This window comes from Typopeltis vanoorti, chromosome 2 (assembly GCF_054136105.1).
Source record: "Typopeltis vanoorti isolate ZY-2024b chromosome 2, IOZ_Tvanoo_1.0, whole genome shotgun sequence".
Classification (NCBI taxonomy): Eukaryota; Metazoa; Arthropoda; class Arachnida; order Uropygi; family Thelyphonidae; genus Typopeltis; species Typopeltis vanoorti.
Window position 1 is genome coordinate 17,541,770 of NC_143550.1, and position 21,089 is coordinate 17,562,858.

The 21,089-nt window shown below is 37.3% G+C and overlaps 1 protein-coding gene across 1 annotated transcript in view; it reads right to left on the reverse strand.

The window, feature by feature from the left end:
- Window positions 1-817: 817 nt before the first annotated feature.
- Window positions 818-21,089, reverse strand: part of LOC150108852 (E3 ubiquitin-protein ligase PDZRN3-like) — a 152,573-nt gene continuing 132,301 nt past the window's right edge. Inside the window, exons 4-8 of the mRNA XM_090403760.1 lie at window positions 18,791-18,889; window positions 13,811-13,873; window positions 10,353-10,451; window positions 4,721-4,789; window positions 818-2,600 (exon numbers count right to left, since the gene is read on the reverse strand). Of these exons, the coding sequence (XP_090259886.1) occupies window positions 885-2,600; window positions 4,721-4,789; window positions 10,353-10,451; window positions 13,811-13,873; window positions 18,791-18,889 (2,046 nt within the window). The 3' untranslated portion in view covers window positions 818-884. The remainder of the gene's footprint in view (window positions 2,601-4,720; window positions 4,790-10,352; window positions 10,452-13,810; window positions 13,874-18,790; window positions 18,890-21,089) is intronic.

Consider the following 21,089-nt stretch of genomic DNA (forward strand, 5'->3'; position numbering starts at 1 on the left):
TTTTATTTAGTACGAAATGAGGATCGCTATAATTTCCGCATTTTCATTCGCTCTTCGGATTTGCTTTCACTCTTCCTCTTCAGATCCAAACATTACTCTGATCATATTACCGATTTTATTCCCGCCAGCATGAACAACCTCATTTCTTACACTTTCTACCGTCTACCCCGTGACCCGTCGCGTCAAGCTGTTCGTAAGGGGAGGAATAATCACATAGCGGCTTAAACCCGTTAAATGTGTTAGGCTCACTGGTCTAAAAAGGAGTGTAAAACTAAAAACATACGTTTTTAGTTCGATAACTGTGATCGAATGGAGGAGAGGTATTCGGCTTTGTGTTGTTGATCATAGAAGCATTCAGAACAACGAGATTACTCAGCAGCTTATTCTAAACGGTGCGGAATTGAGAATGGTTGACGAATACACAGAAGTATAAACACAGCATGCTATTGTTTGATTTTGCTTCGTTAGTATTCTTCATGTGTGGAATGTAACGCATCATTTGCACATCGCCTCGTTCTCTGTGCGTTTATTTATATGGAAATAAAATACACGACATCCAAGTAGACATTCTCCCCCCCCCCCAGCCTCTGACTGATCAGTCAAGCTTTAATTGTGCCAGTTAATTGATTAGAATTTTGAAGTAGGGTTGGCTATTTGTATCCAGATATTAACATAAATAGTAAAAAAAAGTCTGTGGGCATATAATGAACATATATTATCCTTAAATATATTCGTTTCTGTGTTACAGGATCGGTAATTTGTCAACAAGTCAGACTTTCACAAGTATTACAAGCACCGTGGCAGCTATATTTTTCGAAACCAAAACATATACAGGATCTCTATTAGTGTATGTATATATTTACAAAACTGTACAAAATCTTAAGTCATACTGTAGTAACAGATAAAAGTCCTAAAGGCTTTGGTCCTGAACTTTGGCCTTTATTACCGTGTACTAACACGTCTTGCACCGGGGGCTCTTCTACCACCACTTTCCCCTTTCTTTTATTGATTTTTTTGTGGGTCGATTCCACGACCACGTCCTTTTTCACTTGAACACTGTCTTCTTCTGGCTTCTCTTTCACGCTGGCCATCTTTGCCCTCATCATTATCTCTTTCCTTTTCCGATCACGAGCTCTCTCCAAGTGGCGCTTCCGTTCCTCTTTTGACCAATAGCGTCCGATTTTCAGTTCGCTCATGGCATCGTCGTCCGTTGTGAGACCACAACGTTCTTCCATGATTTTCATCGCTCGCTCTTTGAGGATTTTATTTCTTATTGGCCGACGAGTGATGTATCGAGTTCCGTCTGGACGTCGCTTGACCTTCCACTCCATTTTCATTTCGCTGTCGTCCTCTTTCACCGTACACAGACCGGAGTACCTGGAGGAACTGAAAAAGTGAGCATCAGCAGGAAACACAGGTCGTGGTGGAGTGGGATGCGGGAATGGATAGTGTTTGGACGCTAGAGGAGCACACGTGGGCAGTGGTTGGTCAACTGTTTGGCGATACTGCTGCTGAGCCAGTGCTTGACGGAATAGTTGCTGCTGCAGCCAAATCGTGTGCTGTAAGTTGGCCTGGTTCGTATACATCGTTGTGCACGGATAGAACTTGACGTAGTTGCGGTTCCTTTGTCTCTCGCCGTACTGCTCATCCGGAATACTGAACGTCAGTTTCCTTCCGCTGCTTCTTGGGAAATGGTCCGGCGGCGACGAAGGAAGCCTTTCGTCTCTGTCACTTTGGGCTAAAACGCGGCAGTAACGACAAGTGTCACAACTCACCACACTGGCCACATCCGATTCTCTAAGTTGGGTGCTCTTGTCTACCAGCTTCGGAGAGACCAACGACATCATAGAGCCGTGGAAGTCTCCCATCGTTCGTTCCGACTGCGGCAATGGACTGAGTTCAAGAGTGAGCGGTGTACTTCGCGAGCTCTCGCCCGTGTTGTAGGCACTCGAGGAATCGCGTTCTTTGTCCTCCGACACTCGGGCTAAGGCTTTGTGGCGTTTCTCAAACGCCATGCTTCTCACCCACCTTTCGATGCTTTCTCTGCGGTCCATCTGATGACGGGGCTGGGACTCGGGAGACCTTTTTTGATTGACGTCGCCGATGGCCACGTAGGAATGTCCCGCTTGGCACCTGAACCACTGCTGCTTCTGCTCCTGCATGTGTCTGTTCACCAGCGACTCGCATTCCAGCTGGATCGTTTGCATCTCTTGATTGAGCAGGGCCATTTCGCGATCGAGACTAGCATCGGACTGCACTCGAGAGAGCGCGGCTTGTTCTGGCTGCTCCACTAAGCTGCTCGTGCTGGTACTGGCGCACTTGTGATCCATGACATCTTCGTGAAACTGGCCATCATCTCGTGAAGTGTCACCACTTTCCTGTTCCGTTCCATTCGAATTGAAGGCAAAGCCGGAGGCAGTCAAGCTGAGCTGTTTCAACAGATGATGGCGCGGATCGATTGTATTACAATCGTCATGGTCCGAGCTTTCGTCATTTCGCGTGCTCTCATCCGTTCTGCCCACTCCACTGTCTTTCTCGTGAGGATGGAAGATTTCAGCTGTTCCGGTATCGGTTGTGCCTCCCTCGTCTTCGTGTGCTTCCTGGAAGATCAAACGAAATTAGTGAAATGTCCATTATTATTAGCGCGTAACATTATTAGCTTTCAAACAGCAACTGAAAGTCTTGTTATTACATTAATAACTAAGTATGGCGTATAAACAGTCGTCGACCGAAAGTATCTTGGAATATTTCTTTGGATTGCTCAAAAAATATCCCAATAACGTCAGCAATGAAGACTAAATTATATACAACTAGAATATGAAAATCTGTATTGTACGGAAAGATTCCAAGCGCCGATCGAATCTATTTCACCTGTTCAAAGAAGACATATGACGTAAGCCATCAAGTGACACGTGTTTAACTTCTAATTTCATTAGCTAGGCTGTTTGCAGGTCGGTGATTGTTCTTGATAATGTGGGTGTATAAAATCTAAATTAACGTCGAGTTCTTATTTAACCCTTATAATAACTGCGCTGCACTAATTATTTCAGTGCCACACGTGGTTCTTGTTACAACGCGCTCCTTATTTCTACCACACGTTCAATGCAAAATCCACCCCAAATGAGCCATTTAGCGCCAACAGGTCTTGAAGCTCTGCAAACTCGCGTGAACTGTTGGGTACAAACCATTTTGCCCAAAATAAAATCAGTAAGATATTCCCTATCTTTCAGCTATAACCAAAAATCCGACAGGTTTCCTTAGCTTTAGTGCTATAAAGAGTTTGCAACAACAGACTTGAAATAAGCGTCGCAACAATGGCGTGGGTACTGAAAAGCAGGAGGAGAACTCTTAAGTGCTACCATTAAATCGTAATAAAGAGGTCAGTTATGCGCATATAATTGAGGGAATCTGATATGGGATATTTAGTAGGGTTGTATCCTCAAGCTAGAAAAGTGTAAGAGACTGATACATTCTCATTTAAGCTCTGTTGATACAGTAGTGTTTCACTAGTTTCTTTATAGTCTTTCTTGTAAAATAAATTAAAAAAAAACAGTTTTTAAGTATTTGATTTTCTTTCAACAGACTTTTTGTGTCTGGCAGAAATCCCACGAAGGTTCTAATTTAGAGACGTCTGTGATCTTACGCAGTTCTGATATTTTTCTGTGTTGTTTATTTGCTGACACCAAACGCAGGGGTAGAGAATAATAGGCTCTCGAGTGAGCGGTGGATCAAGTTGGTCTTTAGGGAAAAAAAAAGAAAGGATTCTAACTTGAAAATCGGGGAGGGAACTTAAAGGTTTAATCATCCCACAAAGTTAAGTGACATTAAAACTCGGATCCAGGGAGCTCATACTCAAGTATTCTTCATGGAACACTCGTTAAAACAACTTTTATGCAATGGCATGATGGCTCTTTCATCAAGAAAGCAACCCTGGGATTCGTCCTCTGACTCTCCAAGAAGACGTTCAGCTCCGCGTTCTGCATTTCCAAGGTTTCATCAAAATTACGTAGAAGTCACTTTCTGTCCATTTTGAGAGTTGAGCATCCTGTTTTCGCTCTTCTAACGACCGACTGAATTCCCTCTTCCACTTGGGATCCTCTCTCGGCTTTCTTTTATTTTGAATTATTGCATTGTGATCAGCAAAGTATTCATAAAACATCAGGATACTCGGAGTTGAACAAACGAGTTCTGTCGGTCGTGCAACTTTTTCCGAAACAGAATTAAACTCATAAAAGTCGCTTAATTCCAGAAAGAATGTGCACCTCAGTGAGTTCGATATATTAACGCAACTTAAATAAGAATGGCTAACTGTCAAACTCTGCCAGTTTCGAGAGGTAATTTTATTACACCTCAGACACCTGTAATATTATATATAATGACGCACATAAACGAACGCTTTATCCCGTTGTATGCTAAAGATAATACTTTTCTACACCGCACACAACATTGCGGTTATTTTTTATTTTATATTCTATTCCGAGATCGTAGCTCTTATAGCATTAAAGAAAAGAATTTTGAACTGGGGTTCCTCCTTGCTCAGATTAAACACTCTATATATATATATATTATATACACACACAAACACACTTATTAGTTCCGTTTTTTTTACTATTTCGCGATGTGTTTGCCTTACATCACCATCAGATAAATGTTCAATGAATATGTCGCGTTGTTGAAAGAAAAAACGCAGCGTTTAGTTAAAAGTAAAGCTGCTACATACCACGAGCACGTGATTGGAGAATATTCCCAGGGTCAGTTCTTCAGCCTGTTCCTCCACATCATCATCCTCCTAATAATAATAAAATAAAAATTATTTCAGATATTTTAAAAAATGATCTTCTTATACGTAAAAATAACATTAAGATGCTAGTTGTAATTATGGCGAATTACCACCCTAAATAAGTAAATCTTGTCAAGAGCAATTATCTAACGTAGTGCAAGAACGAAAAATTCTTCATTCTTTCCTTTATCATGTTTGATTGGAAGAAATGCACGAAGAAGGAGAAACCTCCGAATATTAGGATAAACATTTCTTTCCTGTTCGAAAATTTAAGTACACCGCAGTTGCAGTGTAAGCTATCGTCGGGTGTGGGGGGGGGTATCATCCTTCCGAGAACGAAGAGTGCATGTGATTGAAGTCTGGTTACTCTCTAACGTGGTTAAGTCGATCTTTATCGAGTAGAACCGATCTAAAACACTGGGATCAGCTCTCACAGGCGAAATGTTTCGAACTCATTAGCGGTTCTACTAATACGAAATTCGAATTCAGTGAAACGCTGACTTGAATCTACTTAACGATGTTTTTGAAATAGCTCTTTTCTCTGTGTTTCTTTGCATTTCCAGAAAGGCATTTAGTGTGTACGTTATCATATCTGTTCATTCTCAGTGAATTATTTTCATGACGACCGACCCACTTTTCTTAATGCTGATTTCATGTATCATTTAGTTGAATAAATAGCGATCAGACAAACTGCATCTTTAATCCTTATTTACTAATCTGTGACACTTAATGCGAATGTTACTCAACATCATGCTGACATAATTTTTGGAAACATTGTTTCTGATATTCTGGTTTCAGAAACCGGCAATTTTAATTCTAGGAACCAAAAGCAGACTCTTATTAGTCATGTTATTCTTTCATGTGTCTAGTTAGCTAGAACGTCGACCATACGAATCGCTATTTACATTTTAATCTGTAAAATGATAAATGGTTGACTTATTTTTTAAAAATATTTCAGAAATATATTATTTCAACCTTAAAAACATTTACGTTGTTACATATAAGACTGCTTACAATATCATATATAAAACGCGTAATTTCAATCTACTTCCTCCGACTTATCGAACTTCAGGACAAATTGCATAAATTTGAGAAATAGAGAGCATGAGGAGTACGTAGCTAGCCTACGGAGTACCCCACTATTACAACTTATCCAGTTGATAAACAGTGCTGTTATTGTCGGCGACGATAAAGAAGGGAACGGATCTAAGGTGACAGATTTCTGTTCCTTAGGAATAAGAATTATCTGGATAGAATTGACGTTCAAAGGCAATTATGATATGTCAAGCTAAGATTAAAGGTCGTACAAAGTAACCTGTGCAACACAAGGCAGAATTTTTTTTTTCATTAAAAAAAGTCCACCCTATCCGCATTATAAATAGTTATCTTTAGTTATGATACTACAAAAACCCTCCTCATAGGTTAAAAGGTAATATCTGCGAGCTGGGCAATGTCACACTGAAGTAATTTGGCTCGTCGCTCTTTCTCTCTCTTAGAAATGCGAACTGGGATTACTCGAACTGTTTTGCACGTGAAACGGCCGCATATGTCCAACAGGTAATTGTCCCTGTCATGTAAGACAGGTGACGCTAATTAGGGAGCAAGACACCTTTCGTGTTTCCCCACCATCGTTTGTAAAAACACCAAGCTCTTGGGGGGGGGGAGGGATCGGGTGGAACAATGTACTTTCTTTTAATTCTTTTCCTTCTGAATAGTCTTAAATGAAATCCAGCAATTCGTCCCTCCCACATTGATTTCTGAACTATTGTCCAACTCCTGACAACATCAATAATTAAATTTATACATTTTGACCACACTGTCTTTTTAAAAGTATTAATTGCGACTAATTTAGTTTAACTTACTAATTGCAAAGTCTTCAAGAGCATTTGTAAGAGATTTAATTTTACGTGAGTATTTGCATTTATAAAATTAGTAAGTCGAGGTGCAGAGTATCTTGGCTGTCTCATGACATTTAAATCTGTATAAAAAATGTTTTATTTCTGTAATATTATAAACTTTATAGAGTAACCTTTGAAAACGGTGCGTTCTCGTAATTTCACCCAATCATTAATCATTGCATTTAATAAAAGTGGTCTTATTGAACCCAAGCAGGAATTATTAATGTCAAACTCAATTAAATCCCAGTTATCCAGAGCGGGTTTCAAAATGAATTTGTTTGTATTATGTATTAGTTTATGCACTTTCAAAGCAAGCGTTTTACCAAATTTTTGACAATGCAAACGGTCTGATTAAAACCAAAATTAAAAGGGCTGAAACAAATACTCGTAAGGATCCTAAATTTTTGAAAGCCGGTATTCACACAGGCTTACAATAAAGTGTTTGGCAGTGCTGAACGGATTTCAGACCGTCGTGTCATCATACGCCAAGTAAATAATTTGAAGGCTTCAGTTTTTCCTTCCTTCAGTAACATTTTTTCGAAAGAGAACAAGGCAAGAATGTTACTGCATAAGTAAAATGACGTTTAACTATAAGTTCTCCTTGATTAGCAAACTGTCGGGCATGTGATTTATAGCCAAGTAAGTAGTTTGTACCATCAGGTCTAGCGATGCTGACCCACTTTTACTTAAAAGTACACAGGCAAGATCACAACGCAGAATTTTTTTTTTTTTTAAGATCTTAATATGATAAGTGCAATCAAGTTTATAATGACAAAATATCAAAATATAGTTTGTTGTAATAGAAAAAATGTAACGGATTAAAATAGAAATCGTATTGCTCTAAGTATTTCCGAGGCCAGATATTCTTGTAGGGTTGAAGAGGATAATTGGGCTCAGTGGTGCGATATTTTCGGACTCATTAAATTTTTCTGCGTGATTTGCTACTTGCACGAGAGCAGCCTTTCATTTGAAACGTTTCTTTGTTTTGCGTTATCGACTGACAGGCCAGACTATTATGTTGATGGTAAAGCATCCCTTTTTATGATGGCAAAAATCTACAAATGAAGGGAAAAAAACTTTTACTGTCCATTAGGAAATGAAAAGTTATTTTCGTGTTCTTCGCTCCGAGGCGTCGTGATACCCAATTCCAGGGAAAGATTTTTTGTGACCCTAAAATATTATGGCGATTTTTTTCATTTCATTATTATTGGTCCAAAACACATTTGACCATTTCGTACCCACAGCTTCAAAAATGCCAAGTTTCAATGGAAGGCTTCTGTTTTGTGATAGTTCGAAGGGCAGAAAATCTTTTCGGATGGAAGAAATAATGGCGTCGAACTTGTAGTAAACGAAATCTATACGCATCATTTATTTTATTTTTTGTTCTCGAAGCCCATCTTGCTCTCGAGTGTTGCTTAAGTATCCGTTAACTAGGAAATGAAAGAAAATAAGAATATACTTCTTTATTTCGTTTAGAATTTACGGATTTAAATTCAGCAAATACCCGCTGCAAAAATGAATAGAATTTGAAATGAAAATAGTGCGAGCCGCGTTGGCTTCTAAATGCTAAGAATTAATAGGAATATGGAAACTGATGTTCCACAAATTTCTGCTCTTTTTCTTTTTTTCTTTCGCTGCCTTCAAAATCACAAAATTGAGTAATGGAATTTGATCGACTTTCCGTTGCATGACTCCGATGTCCCAATTTTATGAATAATTAATGTATGTTCGCTTGTATACTTCACTTAATTCTTTCTAGTTTTGTGATTACTCTGCGTCTCCTCAATATAGTTCGAAATGGTGATTTAGGCCACCTCCCTAAAGTGGTGATTTGTTATAATGTTTCATATTTTGCAATGGACTTGCTTGATTTTTCTTGTAGCGTTCTACTGAGGGTACGGAAGGACGTCAAACATGCAAAGAACAATTTATTTCAACTCTTTGACCAATCAGATATTGTGAGAAATCACGATTTTGTTGTCATAAGGTTTCGTAAGCAATTTTTCGAATGAACATGGATAGAATGAACACGTAAGAATCTGGTTTTGCCATTCTAAACCATTTAACTGGATTCCTGCACACAATGCACATGAGTGTTGTTGCAGTCAGGTGGAGTGGAGGGGAGCAGCTCATTCAATTCTTTGATTCATAGTATGCAAAACTATCAGACAAAAATCATTTGTTGCAATAATAAATTAAGAATTTCAAACCAATTCACACACGACTGGTTTTAAGACGCTTGTTTAGTCATGGATTCACTCTTGAACTTGTCCAAAGCCCTTAATTTGTCCAACGCATCACCCTTTTCCACTGAAAATAAATAATTGATTATATTATTGAAGGTAGTTACATTTTCACTTTAATTCTGCTCGGCAGTTATTTTATTCCATTCTATCAAACAATTGAACAGTCTTTCCGTGTTTCTTCGTATCCCTCTATGAAACTCATCGATAAGTTTCTCTTAGGTTTGGCAGACCCGTTTGTTTGAAGTTGCTTAAACTCGTGTTCAATTTCATTGTCGATTACAGGTTTCCACCTTTGGTGAGCAGTCTTCGTATAGGTGCGAGAACTTGAGCTCTTTGGTTGGAAAGACTTGGGAGGGGGGGGGGGGTTCGAATATCCGTGATGCTGATGACACCAACTTTTTTAGAGGGTGTTTCAGTTGAAAAATTAGTTAATCCGCTTCTTATTAAAGTGATGGTAGTTACCTTCCAGAAATTCGAGTTTTTAATTTCTCGCAAAATCGGTCACAAGCAAACTCTAACAGTGATGGAAGTGAAGAAGGACGAAGCTATAGATGATAGAGAAATCTGAAGTCGGAATCAAAAGCTTTTCTTAGCTCTTGATCTGAGCGGAAAAGTTAGAGCTTCATTAATTAAGGAATATAACACGTGATGTGTACACAATATCACACCTAATAAGAGCATGCAGCTCACAATGTGTGATCAATATGTAGATTTAAAATGTATTTTACAGTTAGAGATAACATGGATCAGGGTAACTATAAATACTGATGGTCTCGTATATTTATAGAGTCCCACATGAATGATGCGATATTTCGTTTTAATCGCAAGGTGTATATTGTACACACACACACACACACACACACACACATCCGTGATTCAACTGCAGTCTCATTTATGTAATATATTTGGGTGCTCGTGTTCATAAAGCTCTCCCGTATTTTTGAGTGCAAATATACTCGTTAGTATCCATCCTGAGCCCACATGCACGTGACTCCAATCACTGATTTCTCCGTTACCGACAAGCTTTCCCTCAAAGTTTTCTGCAAGCGATCTCCTTTTCCCCGTTTCTGAATCTTTTTTTTATATATTTTTTTATATTAACAATACCTCCAGGAATCAAAGTCCTTTATATCCAGTGACGGATTAAGCCGGCTCGGGGCCCCTAAAAATAATTGTAGCTTCCAGTACAGATGTCGGATAAGGCTTATTTTATATAGTTCTAACCTATATGCCGGTACGGCATTAAATGCTAGTCGGCTCCAGTCTTTTTTTTTTTCCCTCCGAACTCGGGGTCCCTGATGGCGGCCAGGTGCGACACCCGCTTGATCCGCCTCTGTGCATATCTAATAAACATGCATATTTAATTTTTATCTACGTTTAGATGCTCGTGAATAACATATGTATAACAGAGATGCAGCTGTTACTTACTTGCAGATGAGGTCGAGCCACGAGTAATGTGAACTCCGTCCTTTTGTCAGAAAATAACTTCACGGCCTGTTCTCGATTACGCACTTCTATCCCATTAATCTGGAATCAAAATCAAAACAAAATTTAAACACCTGTTCGGCAACAGTTGTCAAAATATGAATTTATAAGATGTTTACAATTTTGTTAATTCGTGAGTATTGCTGATAATGTGGGTGATCTGATTAATGTGAAGAGCAAACATTGGCACGTTGTAAGTTCATTAACAGAAGGACAGCAATGTCAGCCGCCAGTAGAGGAAGCCAATCGGCGCGTCAGGCGACATATGTAGTTACATTGCACGATTAGCAGAAATGGAGAGAAAGTATTCGCTTTATATTTAACAAATTATGTTCTTTATTCCGTTTTGTTTCTTTTCATATGACAATAATATTAAATTTTTGCCCACTTTCTTTTAACAGGATTACTCGTGGGCATTTCGCATATTACTCGCTCCGTGTTTGACAGTCTGTATTTCTCTTTTACTCCTTCCCATCTTGTCCCTTAATGAAACTGTAAACAGCCGACTTTTGGTAAACAAAAACTTCGATGTAAGGTTAATTTTCTGTTAAAATCCAGTTCATAAACAGAAGAAAACTTAATTCAAGGATCGTCTTCAGAATTTGAGGAAAGTACGAAGGAGATTCCCCCCCCTCCCCTTCATTTATCGGGTAACGATGTTCATAAACAGGCCAACTCTCACAATTCACTTGTGGTTAGATGAGTCAGCCAATAAAGGGCTGAAATCATCAAGGGTGGGCTTACTCGTCAGGTTTCCTATTGACAGATAGACAGATCAGCTAGAATAAATAAGCACTGCGGTAATATCTTTTTTTTTATAATAAAAGTAGGCTTCTTATAAACTGCTTTTATCAAGTACAGAACAATAACAGGATCTATCATTATCAAAGAATTCCCGGTCGTGTGTGTCGTAGTTTTATTGAACCTCCCATTTTTGTTCACGGAAACAGTTATGCGAATCTTCCTTCATGCGTTTTTTTGCCAAGTCCTTTCAAAATTTGAAGTTTTTTTTTTTATTTTGCAGTAGGAAACGGAATTAGAAACAAACCTCATCATTACGGCACATTAATCTGAACAACCACAAGTACCGCACTTACAGCCTGTTTCTGCTGTTGCCGTGAAGAATGATTATCGTGTTACAAATTAATCTTCGAATGTAATGTTGCATAAAGACTTAACTAGTTGTCGCACTAGCAAGTTTTCAACTAAACCACGTAGTCAAATCATAGCCTAAACGCATCTTAAATAAGTTAGAAAAATGTATTATTGTAGCTGCGATGCAACTTGTTACTTAACTTCCGTGTCATTAGATAAAGTATTTTTGGTCGGGAATGACATTATAGGAACGAACAATATTAAACAGGACGCGATGGGTGATCTCTGCTGAGACATATCGACGCTTTGCTTTGTGCAACAATAACATCATTTCAAACCCACTAATATTAATTGCGAAAATCTCCTCGGGAGTTAATTCCAGTCGCGCAATAAAATTTACTTAACTCTTTCACTTCCAGTAATTAAGATCGGATAGACGTATCGATCAGCCCAAAGCAGTTATTACAATAACCTATAAATCGGCAGTTTACATTCATGGGAACACAACATTCCTTCTCTTCACTTATAAACTCGTTGCTATGGTAACGTGTAATGGGAAAGATTCCTGGCCGTTGTCGGTTTCCTTCCCAAGGTAATGAAGAAACAGCTAACGGCTCACAAGAGAGAGGAGGAGGGGGGGGGGGAGTGTCGGAAATAATTTTTCATTTGTATGAAACACTCACTTGATACGCGAAAATATTTTAGCATTATTAAGAAAAAAATTATTTACATGTCACTTCCAAATTTGACAAGCAGAAAATATTCCGAAACTGCACTTCTCACTAGTTTTATTTTTTAATTAACTGTTGAACATTTTTCATAGTAATTAAAACCACTAAATATTCGCTTGTGCTGGTTTCATTCATTGCAAGGATGTATATACATGAATACAGCACAAGATGTTCCAGAACCTTAATGAAATCTCTCCTGAAACAATCCGGGGTTTTACACATTCAATTAATTTGTCCTTAATTTGAATATCGAGCACCCGTTTTAGATACCAAGAAATTTCAATCGCAGCTGGTCAAGTGAAATGTGCATTACAAAGGTAAGTTTCAAATTCACATTTAGATGAACAGGGAAAACAATCTGAGAAAATTTCAATCGGGCAATTTCCTACCTCTTCGTTCTGAATTTTCATATGAATTTTGAAGTCTTTACCAGTTAAAAAAAAATTATAAGAAGAAACTGTTTTCAATATTTCGGCCACCCCATTTCAATCCTAATATCCCTTATTATTTTTTAAAAATTACTTTAATCCTCTATCCAGTCATTGGAATGTAAGAAAAGTAGCTCGTGCTTATAAGGTGACCTATGTGATCATCTAAAAAGAGCTTCATGTACATCAAAAGCAAGTATTTCGTCTAGAAGACGATTTGCAGTAATATGGTACTTTTATTATTCAATCCTTTAAAATTCACTGGCGTTCAACAGCTTCAATATACTGGCCAGTGATTCTTGTAATGAGAAAGGTACGATTTATCTTGCTGATTGGAAGAGCAGCAGCATCACCTTCCTTTCTCTCTCTCTCTCTCCGATTAACAAGCGGTAGGCTCAAACCCCACGGTGGCTGGACTGTGCTGAATGCGTTTAAGTGGCAGATGAATTTCGCAGCCCGATATGAGACCATCACTCTGCTTATTTGAAGGTCTGAATTTGTTAGCCAGAAAGGCCATTCAACTTCGTTGATCCTGGCTCTGCACATTTGACTCACGAATTCAACTTTTTACCTCCGTATCAAATAAAGCACGAAGTACAATATTTTGAAACCAATCTTATTTTTTAAAAGTCAAATATTACTTTTTAAAAATTTTTAAATTTTTTAAAGTAATTTTTTATAATTTATAATTTTTAAAATTTAATTATAAAATTATAATTATAAAATTATAAAAATGTAAAAATTCTTATAATTTTAAAAGCAATATTTACTTTTAAAATGTAGTTCTTATACCGTATTCTACAAATTTTACACCAACAACAAGCATTTATCACGAAATATTAACCGAAGTTGTTTGCTAAAACTTGAATTATAACTACTACTACCTATACAGAAGTATATTGTTTTAGAATAAACCATGTCTATACCTGACAATATTCGGTTTAAATGGATGATTTGTGATGAAATACTAAATGCCATCAAAATCTGTTCAGAAAGAACATGTGGATGGAGAAATAAGTTGTAATAGGTTCCGTCATAAGAAAAGATCACACACACATAAGCAGTGAGCAGATTTAATTCTTGTAGAATTTTTCTCGCTAAAAATCAGTTTACTATGTTAATATAATTGTAATAAAGAGAAAGATACCTGAAGAAGTTGATCACCTTCCTGAATTCGGCCATCTTTAGATGCAACACTGACGGCTTCAATCTACAAAAGAAGACAATGTGAATTAATGAAAATGGGAAAAACGTGGCTTACTAATTAAAAATATTTGGTCTTATTCATAACTAGTTAATATTTGATTTTCACTTTAGCCTCCAAAAAGGGAGGAGGAGTTAAGAATTCCGAAATTATTAATCTGAAAATAATTCTCCAAATAAGTTCACGAATAATTAAAAGCAAGTAGTTCTTAGTAATCAGCCTACCTTCTTATTGGGTATTCACCTGTATTAAAATCATAGAAAGAATATGAAAAATAATCTTTGAAAGGACGTAATAGCAGAAAAAGTATAACTCATGTAAATGTGGAACCCACTGAATGCTGCACGAATTTAATTCCGCGATCTGAAGCCATGTTTTTACCACATAACAACAGCAAGTACTAAAGAAACGAAGGGGGGGGGGAAGAACTCGAACAGATATTTTAACTATTTCTTGGGTTTAATAGATTAAAATATGATTAGATAGAGGCATATTAAAAAACGTCTAAACAGAAATTAATATAAGTAAGTTGTTGCTCCGATTTTTAAGTATATGGTAGCAAGCTTATGAATATCATTAATTCCAAATGTGCAATGATGTAATGTCGTGCAATTTACAGACTTTGTGTCACTTAAATAAACAGGATACACAATATTATTATTATTATGTAATGTGCCTCCATGGAGTCTCATCGAAAAAAGACTCATCGCGGGAGACCCAACATTGACATACTAACCGTTATTCACACAATACCTGTCATACTTCCCCTTAAACTCATTCACAGATTAAGCATTCACAACCACCTCTGGCAACGCATTCCACCCATTTACAACCCTAAAAGCAAAAAATCTAGTCCTAACACCCTTGTTAACCACACTCTTACACAATCTCCAGGGATGACCCTTCGTTCTCTCCCTTCCTTCACTGGTCTTAAAAAGGTTATCAGTATCAATCCTATAAAACTCTATTAATAATTTATATGCCTCTATCATATCTCCTCTCATACGTCTATCAACTAGTTTTTGAAGCCCACAGACCTTCAATCTATCCTCATAGGAGACATCCCACAGGCCTGCAACAATTTTCGTAACTCGCCTCTGAATCTTCTCCACCATTTCGTCATCACCAAGAAATCCAGGTGACTAAATCTGTGCACAATAGTCCAAATGAGGTCTTATTAATGCTTTATAAAGTGGGACAATCACTTCTGTATCCCTGCTTGTCAGGGTGTTCCTCAATAACCATGTAATCTGATGTGAAGTTTTAGCAACCTTTGCAATATGCCCTCGAAAACTTAAGTTCTCTGTCCACAATAACTCCCTAATCTCATCAACCTCCTGCAGTTCAATTCCATCAATATAGTAAACAGCATGTGAGCTCATCCTTCCGAAGTGCATTACCTTACAATTGGCCACATTAAACTGGCAGCCATTTAGTTTAGCCCAAACCACCAGCCTATTTAAGTCATCCTGCAAGATATCCACATCATCTGAATCAACTATCGCTCTTCCCAGTTGTGCATCATCAGCAAACAAGTGGATATCTCCTTTCAAACTATTCCCAATATCATTGATGTGCAAATTAAATAACCGAGGACCACGCACTGAGCCCTGAGGCACACCACTAGTCACCTGCCTTCTACTGGACTCCGCTCCACCATAAACCACTCTTTGATATCTATCCATTAGCCACCCTCTAATCCAAATCACTAGTCTGAGATCCATACCCATTTGTTCCAATTTATGCAACAGAGTTCCATGTGGAATCTTGTCAAATGCCTTTGCAAAGTCCAGCAGGATCACTGAAAAAGGATTTCCTTTATCCAACTCCATTGTTACTTCATTACAGAAAGTGAGCATATTGCTAAGGCAAGATCTACCCTTCCCAAAACCATGTTGCCCCTTATAAAGTATCATACTGCTGTCCACCCAGTCCTGAATTCTGATTTTTATCAATTTCTCCAGAACCTTAACCACCACTCCCGATATACTGATTGGTCTATAATTTGCTACCTCAGTCCTGGAACCCCCCCCTTATGTAGTGGAATAATTTTCCCCTCTTTCCACTCAAATACTTTACCAGAACTGAGGCTTAAATTAAACAGTCAAGTTAGAGGAAGTGTGAATTTTCTTGCGCATTCCCTTAAAACATGGGCCAATATGCCATCTAACCCAATGGCAGTGTTAGCATTAAGGTTCTGTAATATACTAAGCACTTCAAATTCTTCTATCACTAGACTCTCATCAGTCAATGACACGTCCGGCACTGCAGTATCACAATCCAGATGGTATACTTTTGCAAAATGATCACTAAGCAACTCAACATTTTATAAAGTCATTCTTCCAAAGTTATTCCTCCTTTTACTTGCCACATAGCGAAAGAACTACTTAGGATTTGTTTTGGACTCATCAGCAAGCTTCCTTTCATAATTAGCTTTGGCCTTCCTTACCATGCACGTTACCCTACTTGCCTGTATCTTGTACTGCTCATGGGAATTCTCGTCACCGTTTTTCTTATACTTATACCACAACTTTCTCTTTATCTGCAACTCTCGCTTAATAATATTAATCATCCATCTTACTCCTACCTGATTCCTCCTTCTGACTCTGGGAATACAGTCAGATACAGCTTTCATTAAATACTCCTTGATAATCTCCCACGCACCATCAACATCTCTCCCCTTAAAATTCTCATGCTATAGCACTTTCGAAAGCTGACTTCTCAGCTTGTCATAATCACCAGCCTTGTAATTCCACATATCTTCTTAACAGAATATTCAGCACATAATACAATCTCCCAAGTGAAGACCACATGATCACTTTCCCCAAGTGGAGACAGTGTATCTAAATTACTTACTGATATGTTCTCAGATGCTATGACCAAATCTAACACTCTCAAATCTCTTATACTTCCATTACATGATGTCTCAGGTAGTTATCCCTTAACAATTGTATAAACTCCAATTCCTTTGTTCCTTGAAACCATTCCTTCCCCCAATCTATGTCCCCATAGTTAAAATCGCCCATAATAATTACACGTTCTCCACTCATCTTACTAATTTGCCAATGCATACCATCTACATTCTCCCTTATACCCCCTTGGATTATAGCAGCAACCAATTACATATTTCATCCTGTTGATTTCTATCTCACACCAAACAGCCTCAAATGAACTACCCTCTACATGCCTGTCATCTTCAGGCACTTCTATCATTTTTGGGTTTAATACTTTGTCTATCATTAGTAAAATTCCTCCCCCCATTCTGTTCTCTCTATCCTTTCTGAAGATCCCATATCCCTTACATTCAATCCCTATGACTAAATCATTCTTAGTTATATATATGATGAAATATTTGACAAACAGCTTTAATACAATTAATGAAACGAAGCATACTGAAAAGGTCATTCTAAGCCGTAATTTTATTCTGTTCTTTCTTGACTCGGATAAGAGATTCCAAGTGTGTACGAAAAACAAAAAATGTAATGGTTATTACATCCAAAATACTGAAATAGAATTCTATGTTTTCTGCCAATGGGAATACAAAAGAATGTGGGTGGTGTTGAGTATCAGTTCGGTTTTAGCTTCTGGAATCCCAACCACACGTTTTGTTTAAATTTTCATCTTATCTAATATTAGTAAAAATGGCAAATCTGTTATAGCAATAGCATTACTGAAACCATAAGGAGTTTTGTTTTTCATAGTAATGCACCACAATATTTGCAATACCAACATGTTTTTGCAGGGAAACCTGTGGCATTTTATTAGCCAAGTAACAAACTATTGTCCATTTATATTTAATTATATCGGTCTATGATACGGAAATGTAAAAGATTCCATCAGATCTCTTGGCGATAAATATCACTAATTGTTTTTCATTAATACGCGTATTCATACATTTAATTTAAGTTTGCATTTCTGAGTGAATATAAATTTGCAAATCGCCACATATGTACCATCGAATCAGCACGCGCTAAAATGCATACAGAGGCAAATCACGCGATAAAAATTTCTCTTCTGGGACTGACCTCACCTACGATCTTTCCTGGCACAACCACATTTCAACTATGGCTTCCACAGTTGCCAAAAAAACTTGGTGTATTTTTTCGCACAACACGTTACTTCACACCCGCTAACTCTATACAAAGTCCAAACCCACCCACCCAGCCATGGAATATTGCTCTCATATTTGGGATGGAGCACCAAAATCCTCTCTAAGATTGCTCGTTTCTATTCAGAAGAGGAAAATCCGGCTAATTAATGATTCCTCTCTCTCACAGACCCACTTCAATCCCTCTTTCATAGATGTCCAGTTTCTGCCTTGTGCCTCTTCTATAATTACTTTCATGGACAGTCGCTGCTGATTTAGCCACTACTATTCCTCCACTCTCTTCCAAAATCATTAAAACAAGAGCCACTGCTAACCAACACCCTTTCACAGTCCATCTTGAAACTCACCGAACCAACTTCACTGCCTCCTCTTTCATCCCATTTACTTCTGTTCTTGGGAACGGTCTCCCCTGCCCTGCCCTTCTCAAAGATTATAACCCTCAGCTGTTCAAGCAAAATGTGAACAGATTCCTCTTGGTGTCGTGCATTAAGCTGCAGGTTTCATACATTGCATATTTACCTACAGATGCAATAAAGCCAGCAAATTTGTTGGGAATATTTATATAATAAACGCGTCATTGTAACGACTACACTAGCCCAATTTTAACTTTCGTATTATACGTTTTTTTTTTTTTTTTTTTTTTTTTTTTATTAAATACAACTCGAAACAGTGCTGAAGATATTTTGTGCACATCTTTTTAAAGCCGAATTTTGTTCCCTTCATGTTAAAATAATAGTGAGGTGATTCGTATCATGTTCAATGTGAGGAAATAACTTAGTCTATTAAATAACATTACGTGCGTAGAAATTACTGACCTCACTGACGAAAATATCGGTCTCGGCTTCATCGGGTGCTCCGTAACACAGAGTTAGGCCTAACTTTTCTTCACTATGACTACGTCGCAGAGTGATTTCCTGAAATAGAAACAAAGCCATGCAACAAAATTCCTTCCTTCAGATAAAGTAACAGCTAATCTATCACATGATATACATAAAAACAAAATAAAACTTAGTGACCATCTCAACCTTTCACCAAGTATCGCATACTACTTACTATACGATTATACTTGCTCGTACTGTTTAAAATGTAAGTGAATTCCTCTGCATTTGAGTTTTGGCTAATTTAAATTTTTGGTAAGTAATGTTGACATCATGGCCTATCACGCGCGCACAAATCCTTTCCCCCCTCTCAAATCACATGAACATATACATTAATTTTAACTCTTTCCTCGCCACCCCCTATAAATCGCCTTTTAAATATAGGTTTAAATTAAGGGCGTTTATTCTGCGTGTGCTACGTGTGCATCGCACACCCGAACAAATCATCAAATAATTTTGAGCAGTTGTTTATTTGAAAAAAAATAGCTACAAACATCAAGATAATCGGTGTAACTGTAAACCACATATGATAAGAATAATGCGATTCCTTCCCTACGCGGAGCCCGCGACGAAGTATCTGCGTGCATTTTTAACCACTACAGGTGAGCACAGACTAAGTGCACACACGCTAGAGCAGGGGTCGGAAACCTTTTTGGATTGAAGAGCCATTTTTAAAATTATATCTGTTAAAAAAAAAAAAATTAGGGAGCCGCACGCAGTTATGAGCAACCAATGGTTCGCTGGCTGAATGCGGCCTTCTCAGGTTTTTTGTGCGGTCCACGTTTTGTACGGCAGAATTAGTATACTTTAATTAAAAATCTATTTTATGAATGTTGATTTTTACATGTGGATTTATTTGTGCAGGTTAAAAAATTAAAATATAGCTAAATAATGGAAATTAAATTAATACTTTCTTATCAAAGAAAAAGAAAATATTCTTTATGCGGATCGAACCGAGTATTTGATTTACTGTTTAATTGCTCATTACTGCTTTAAATTTAGAAACCACATTGAAAAATATTGTAATTAAATTATTTATTCAGTTTTTTTATTTATTTATTTATTTTATTTTTTATACAGTAACACGTTATCATACTCGTAAAACACAGGGGTGGCATGTCACACGAATTATATGATAGATTTAAATATTAAATAATAAAACAAAGATTTGCTCCTCCTTACAAAAACATATGTACAAAATCCAAAAACATACCTATTTCTTTAATTTTTTTGTAAATTTAAAATATCTTCTTAGTGCGACTTTTGCTGTCAAACTTCTTGGGATAGTTTCTCAATATGCGGCGAATACGCCGTGATTTTCATTTTCAAACATGACGAAAGACTCATGACGTTGAGTGTAGTCTTGTTGAGATCCTACTAAACATGACGTTGTTTCGTAGGTTTCTCAACTTACTTTTAATAAAATTCATATTAGAAAATATTTGCTCACACAAATATGTCGATCCGAAAATCGATAGAAGTCCAAATGCGTATGTTTTTAACTGCATGTAAGTGTCCGGTAAACAATTCTACGTGCCAAATACAATCTGATCTTGCTTTTTAAGATCTTCTATTTCAGACAGGACTTTTTCTCCTCCAGGTCAGCTTTAAGATTTCTAAATTTTGAATTCCACAAATCCTGGGTTTTCCGGTCCTCTAACTGAAGCTGAAATGCAGCCTCATCAATTCCAGCAGAAGGTGAAAAATTTAATTCGCAGGATTAATTTCAAGTGGTCGCAATAAAAATGACATAGCTGCCTTGCTCTTTCTAAATTCCTCAAATCTCCCATTAAATGCAGATCGCATATTTACTACAATTTCATTGAAAAAGGTTAAATTTATGGAATTATCAGCTTATTCTTGTTGATATTTCTTCAACGTAGGAAAATGTAATAATGTGCCTTTCTCAAAGTCTGTCGCAAACAAATATAATTTTTGTTCACACGAAATCACTTCTTCTAAAAGCAAAACTGCTGTATTTCCCTTTCCCTGTAGTTTCTTATTTAGTGCGTTTAAATGGGCCACCATCAAGTAGAATTTTTGTAAAATGTAAATAGAATGTAAAGAAGGATTATTGCGTATGATTTCGAATAGTTTAATATTTGCATGTTTGAAGTTTTCAGCATCGTATGTACTCTTTTTAATTGCAAAATGTCCTTGATTTAATGTAAAATGTCCTTAATTTATTGCAAATGCTAAATTTTGGGTTTTTAGTTTCTAATTTAATAAATAACAT